At 42.6% G+C, this 7,118-nt stretch overlaps 1 protein-coding gene across 1 annotated transcript in view; it reads right to left on the reverse strand.

The window, feature by feature from the left end:
* The window catches only part of TRANK1 (tetratricopeptide repeat and ankyrin repeat containing 1), a 75,706-nt gene extending 69,787 nt beyond the window's left edge, over nt 1-5,919 (reverse strand). The window contains exons 1-3 of the mRNA XM_019538138.1: nt 5,861-5,919; nt 4,935-5,007; nt 1,560-1,607 (exon numbers count right to left, since the gene is read on the reverse strand). Of these exons, the coding sequence (XP_019393683.1) occupies nt 1,560-1,578 (19 nt within the window). The 5' untranslated portion in view covers nt 1,579-1,607; nt 4,935-5,007; nt 5,861-5,919. The remainder of the gene's footprint in view (nt 1-1,559; nt 1,608-4,934; nt 5,008-5,860) is intronic.
* Nucleotides 5,920-7,118: the final 1,199 nt, after the last annotated feature.

Raw genomic sequence — 7,118 nt, forward strand, 5'->3', positions numbered from 1 at the left:
ATAAATAAAATCACAGAAACAGTGAAATGTGGGTTTGAGACCAAACACATTTCTCCATGCTTTTAGCTGTGCCTTGCCCAAAACATAACTGACAGGCTACAGCTGACATCTGCCATAGGCATCTGATGACATAAATGGACTAAACTGCATTACAGCATATTAAATTAGCACCTTAAAAACTAAAATCAGAGATGCATAAGCTTTCTAGAGTAAACTGCTACTTACCGGAATTTACGCATCCCTAATTTAGTTAGTCTGTCTATCAGGGGTAAATCTACACTGCCTTATACAAAAATAATTCAGGCTTCATCCAACTTGGGAGAACTTGGCTGTAAACAGACTGCATTTCTCTGAGAAACCCTTTTGTCCCAGGAGGCAACAGAAGTACAAGTCCATTGTCCTGCTTTAAGTACCTGTGAAGCACATGACAAAAAAGCCCACAGTCATGTGCATCTGTGATGCAAGTTAATTGGAGGCCATTCCCGGGACAAACAAATATTGGTTTGCCTGCCTGCTTTTTGCAATTAAATCCCTCTATCAACACACAATTGTGAACTACAGCAGGTACAGAGCGAGACCTGGAACATATATCTAAACAGCTTATGCAGATATAGGCAATTTAGCTTTGCACCCACAGATATCATCAGCCTGGGGAAGCACCACACTAACAGGCCTAAGCTTTGCAATCTTGCTCATTCAGATCTAACTTACGTGTCTTTCTATGCTACTGTACAGAAATAACATTTAGTTAACTTTAGCTGGGTAATTTTACATCCCAATCCTGAAAATGATTATTTCGTCTACCATGGGTCTTCTGAATTATTATTTCAATGGCAATAAAATGTAGTACTAAATACCCAATGTGGCATAAATAAACATGGCTTAAATAAATAGTCTTCTTTCTAGATCAGGTGGTCAGCCTGCAGCATGCGTGCCACAAGTGACGTGGACAGCCTGTGTGTGTGACATGTGGCAGATCAGGCGGGGGAAAGAGGATGAGTAGCATTTCAGGAGGACACAGGATTTGTAGAATGCCTACCAAAAAGATGAGTAACAACCACCACCACGTCCCATGTATCACTCATTGGCATTTCCAAAAAATGTTGCACGATTTTATACATTAGGATGCAATGCAGGTAACCTATTATGTATTGTCTTCAGACAAGCATGGAGAGAAGTACAACTACCTTAAGAACCTAGAGGTAGCATTTTAGGGAGAAGGAGGAGGGAGATTTCCAATAAAATAACAGTAGATAGTATTGGCAAAAAAGTTGCTATTTCTCATGTCAACAGTGCCAAGTGTTATCTGGGAAATTACCAGCATGTAAAATGGCTTGGCCCATAGAAGTCAGAACAACAGGAGTATAAAGAAGGGATTTTTAAATGAAACCTGGCCTCAAGGTTAATCTTCTGGGTGAGAGATAGAACCCAAGTTCTGGACATAGCTGTCCTGTTGAACATAGACCAATTACTTATTCTTGGTGCCTCAGTTACCCACCTGTAAAATGAGATAATTTTTTCTTTGTCCAAAACTTTACTTGTTTAGATTGTAAACTCACCATGCTTTATTCTATGCATTTAGTGTCCAGTGCAATGGCAGCCTAGGTCTGTTAAAAAAAAAAAAAAAAGAAAAGAAACAAAAACAAAAAATGAGTAATAAAGCATGTCATGTGTAGTTCATTTTCAGACAAAGAAACCACACAGGAAGGAATAAAATACCATAAAGAAATATTAAAGTAAAAGCAGGTAGAAAAAACACCTTTTATTTCCCTTCCTGTGAAACTATGAGTCACCTTTGTTGTTAAAGAAAAAGAAAAATCTCAACCTGGAACATGGTACAAATAAATATTTTTTAATAATACTGGTGAAAAGAAATTGTTAATAATGTTTTATGCATGTATACTAGTGAGGTGTATTATGTTTCATTTCATTTCTCATTTCTTAAGTATTTAGTCAGCACTGAAACTAAGGGAATTTAATTACTTTGTCATGCTTCGTGTCAACATCATACCGCAGTGAGTCAGTTAATGCACTATCAAATCCAGTAATAATACTAAACAAGATGCATTGCTATAATAGCTTTAAGGTTGACTACATTATTTACACAGGGACCAAGTTGCAAACACAAAGTATACAGTTTGAAAGTCATCAGTTTAAATGCTGGTTTGTCACATAGGTACCAAAAAGCTATTATGTTAGCATTTCTCTCTAGATCTAGTATCTAGATAAACTCAGATATCCAAGCGGATAATGTTAATGCAAATATCTAGACACAGTACATCATGAAAAAAAAAAAAAGTTATGGCAATATCATTTATAATGGAAAACAGGAAATAATCTCCACTAGTTCATATTTTTTTTTAAAAGGACTTTGTTGTATTGCAATCATGTTGTGTTGACTTGGAATCTTCACTTACAAAGTGGTTTTAAAACAAGGTCCATTCCTATGGAACATAAAATGGTGAGAGGGCTTGGCCACCTGACTTCTGAGGACAGGCTGAGAGAGCTGAGCTTATTTAGTCTGGAGAAGAGAACTCTGAGAGGGGATTTAATAACATCCTTCAACTACCTGAAGGGTGGTTCCAAAGAGAATGAACCTACATTGTTTTCAGCAGATAACAGAACAAGAAGCAATGGTCTCATATTGCAGCAAGAGACGTTTAGGTTTGATATAAGGAAAAACTCTCACTAGAAGGGTAGTAAAACACTGGAACAGGTTACCTAGAGAGGCTGTGGAATCTCCATCCTTGGAGGTTAAGGCCTGGGTAGACAAAGCCTTGCCTGGGATGATCTAGTTAGGGATGGTCGTGCTTTGAGCACGGGGTTGGACTAAGATGACCTCCTGAGGTCCCTTCCAACCCTAATGTTCTACGATTTTATATTTGTTTCTACAAGATACATGCATTTGGTAAAGGCATAACACTATCTTGATCAAGGTAACTGGGAATGCAAGGATTTAAGTGCACCAAGCTAACTAAAAACCTTTCAGACTTCTTTGTTCTTTTGTTAAACTTTACTCTACAAGTGTACTAATTAAATTGTTGTAACCACCATTCTTTGCATGTGCAATATCTGTCAGAAACAAGACATATGTTCTTATTGAAGCTTGCAAATATACATTCTGTACCAGGGTACAATTAGCACTCATCTCTCTATGGTGTACTGACATCTGGAATGTTATGTACAAAAAGCTCAATGAGGAAAAAGGTGTGCAAGATCTGTATTAAAACACAACTGGATTCTGTGGGCATTTCCATTTGTCATAAACAACTGGAAAATTAATATTTACATCACCAGATCAAGCTTGGAATTAGCAACGGTTGCATCTTTATGCTGTTGCAACATTGTTCTCCGTTGGTTGTGTATAACCTTTTTATTTATGCCGATTTGTTAAATGATTGAGCCTGGTTCTCCAATGTCTCCAGTTCACTAACTACTGAAACCCAATAGCTGACACCTTGTTTTAAGAAGCATCTATTCCTCACTGCTCATGCACCAGAGGGGAAGTACAATGTGGGTTTTCCCAGCCAGATCCTGTGGTACTAAAGCACAGGATTCAGACTCTGAGTGGGAAAATTACAGAATTTCATCGCAGGAGGGGTAAAGGAAAGGGGTGCACTGAGAGAAACCACACTTAGGTCAGGGATGTAGCTAGCCCTACAACTATACTAGTACCTTACACAGCAAGGGTGCTTAACTCCTAGCCAGTGTCAAAGGCCCACAAGAATTCCTCAAGTGTTGGAAAATTTGGCAGTCGAGAACAATGGAAGCATTATTTGCTGCTCTGCTACTTTCAAATTTCCAGACCCATGGGGAGCCCTCCAGGCCAGATAACATGGCTCTGCACACCAGATCAAGGCCAGCACAGAGCCAGATCCAGGCATGCAAGGTCAGGCTAGCCTACTGGATAACACCCACGGACCAACCTCACAAGGGACTGCCCACAGACCAACCTCCCACCACTTATCTGGCCCAGAGCCAGAAGGTTGAGCAGCACTGTTTATATGTGCCATAAGGAGTTCTACTGACAAATCAAAAGGACTACCTGAAGAATTAAGGTACCAGATCATTTCCTTTAAAATTAAAGGTAGAAGGAAACAGTGATCCAGCAACATTAGTTACAATTTCCTTTTCCCATGATTATTTAAACTGCATTCTTCTAGTTTAGATTGCAACACATCTTGCAAAGCCCTAAGAAAAATCTTACAGTATTTTAAAATCTAAAAAAAAAAAAAATAACATTAGTAAAATGCAAAGCATTCCAATTCTGCCAGTTCATTTCATAAGTTAAGTGTGCATCTGATTATTTTAGCATTGTAACTATTCATACAATAGCATGCTAATAGTTCCCTGTGTTTTCTTAAAAAGATTTTTCTGTGCTCATCATTCTCTCTCCTGCCCCTCTTCAACCGAACTCACCGCTAGTGGATGTGATCCCAAAGAAACCCATGTCTATTCTGGCGACAATTCTTGGTCCTGTTATCATAAAATATATAATGGAAACAGGAAATGAAACAGGATTTTTCTTTTTAATTTCTAAATTACTTCCTCCCTATAATAATGGCAAAAGGTAGCAATGTATATAAGCAAGTGTCGCACTGTACTAGAAAACTTTATACACGTCTATCTTTTCTAAACTACTAAGAATTTTAGAAAACGAGGTAGTACATTATCCCCCATTTCATAAATGAGGGGAACAAGGCACAAAATCAAGACTGTCAACACATCAGTGGCGGTGAACCAAATCTCAAGATTCCTAGTCCTTGACAAAAATTACCAGGCAGCTGTTTATACTAAGGCTTCCAATGTTGCTGTTTAGGATCCAATTGAGCATCTCTGTGATGCTTAGTGTCAATTCTCAAACTGTCCCCAGAGATAACATCCTTGTTAACAGCAGCATATGGAGAGGAAAGATAACAGACTGGATTACTTACCCACCGGCCCTCTCGTCTCGCTGCAAGTTTGTGTGCACGGAGTCAAGCCCTTCCCTCTGCCTAAAAGCGCAACCTTTCAAGTCAAGTGAATAGAGGATATCAAACAACAAGAATGCACTTTTTGTAGAAAACAATGATTGTAACAAGGCTTCCTGACCAGTGATTTAAATAGATTTGATGTAAAAATCAAATCCACCCTGATATAACTAGAGGAGGTTGAATCAGTATTTTTTAAAACTATTTTGACATCCATACTAGGCAGTTTTCACTCATTTTTTTGACTGTAGAAATTAAGAGCTGACATTTTCTGAGTGCCTCAAGTCTAAGAAGGTTAAGACTCCCCTTCACCCCACCACAGACTGACAAACCACACCACTGCCAGGTGTAGTTACACTGAAAGAGTGAATCTATGCTGGTGTGTTTGCACGCACGGTGCATTACACTACTGGAGTGAATCTACACAGGTGTGTGACACTACAGGAGTGACTACACACACACACACACGCGCACATGACACTACAGGAGCAAATCTCTGCAGGTTGTGTGCGCGCGCACATAGATTCACTCCTCTAGTTTAACACTGCATGCATAAGCACATACGTATGCACCTCCCAGGTGTGAATCTACATATGTGTGTGCATGTGTGTACATGTAGGAGTACGCATGCATGCAGGGCATTATGCTACAGGAGTGAATCTATGCGCGTACACATAGACAGGCAGGGTGCATTGCACAACAGGAGTGCATGCTCACCCAGCATGTTATACTACAGGAATCAAGCTAGCAAGTGCGCAAATTCACTCCAGCAGTGTAACACACTGCGTGCACACACCCAAACGCACCCCCCCCCCCAGTGTGGCTGCACAGGTTCACTCCTGGAGAGAGAATGTGCGTGTTGGGGGGCAGCCCTCTCGCGCAGCGCGTACCTGTACCGGGAGCCAGAGCCGCCGTCCGCACGGCCCGCGCTGGTGCCACTCCCACCGGCCGCTCACGGGGGCGCCCGTAAACAGAGGCCAGGCCCGGCCGGCCCTCGCCCCGCCCCGCTCAGCCCGCGTCATTTCGGGGAAGCGCCGGGGCCGGGGTCGGGCGTCGACGCGCTGGGACTCGGGAGAATCGAAACTGGTCGCTACGATCTCCCGTCGCTCCTTCCTGCCGGCTACACGCGCCCGGCCGCCCTTGCATCTCACCTCATCCTCCCTAGAAACGCGCCTCAGCGCCAGGGCAGCGCGGCTGGGCGCTCACAGGAGCCAGAGCCTGAGGAGACTGCCCGGCCCGACCCTTCGCGGCGCTGCTGGCTGCGCTCCTGTGCTAGGTGTCGGTGCTCTTCCAAGAGCCCAGTAGGGCTCGGCCTTTTGCCCAAGATCAAGCAAGCCAAGGGAATGTATGAGCCTCCGAGCCTGGTGCTTGCACCTAGGAGGCCACCCTGCATCTGGAGGGTACCTGAAGCCCCAGACCCAGGGGTCTGGAAGGGAGGACACTTGCCAGGTGCTAGAGCCACGTGGACTTGACAATGGAGTTCTGCTTCATCAAATTTTGGAGCCTGGCTTTGTCCCGCTTGATTTTTGGGGGTGTCAGTTGCAGCCACGTGGGGCTAAGGGCATGGGTAGACAAGGACACCAGCAGAATAAAAGGTGGTTTCTGGCCCACCCAGGAGAGCGCTCAGACACCAGCAGACTTCCCCATGCCTGAAGAAGGGTGTTCATATCCCAAATCTTGCAAAGAACAATTTTTCCGGCTATTTAGCTGGTCTAATAAAAAGATGTCACATTTACCCAAAGAAACTTGTCTGCCCACTTGATTTGGACCCAATTTGCCCTTGATAGAGATGGAAGTCCATGGCTATTTCTTTAAAAAAAAAAATACAGGCCTGTTCCCATCACAGGAAACAGGTTAAGAGTCTTAGATAATAGTGTTTTGCTAATTACTTACTGGATACTTCAAACCCAAATCCTACTTAAATGCCTCATTATTTATAGCGCTCAACATCCATCCCAATGTTATATTTCCATTATATTATGTTTCTCTACTACTCTGGCTGCCATGGTTCCCCTGCTTTGCCTGTGGCAGGTTAGGGAGTTAGACTCATGTTGTGTCAGGGTTGATGGTAGTCTTAGGAATTTAGGTTATGGATTGCCGGGGATGGTTTGGATAGGGATGATCCTGTCTCTGGCAGGGGGTTGAACT

The sequence above is a fragment of the Crocodylus porosus genome, unplaced genomic scaffold (genome assembly GCF_001723895.1).
Source record: "Crocodylus porosus isolate Cpor-Errol unplaced genomic scaffold, CroPor_comp1, whole genome shotgun sequence".
NCBI classification, from domain to species: domain Eukaryota; kingdom Metazoa; phylum Chordata; order Crocodylia; family Crocodylidae; genus Crocodylus; species Crocodylus porosus.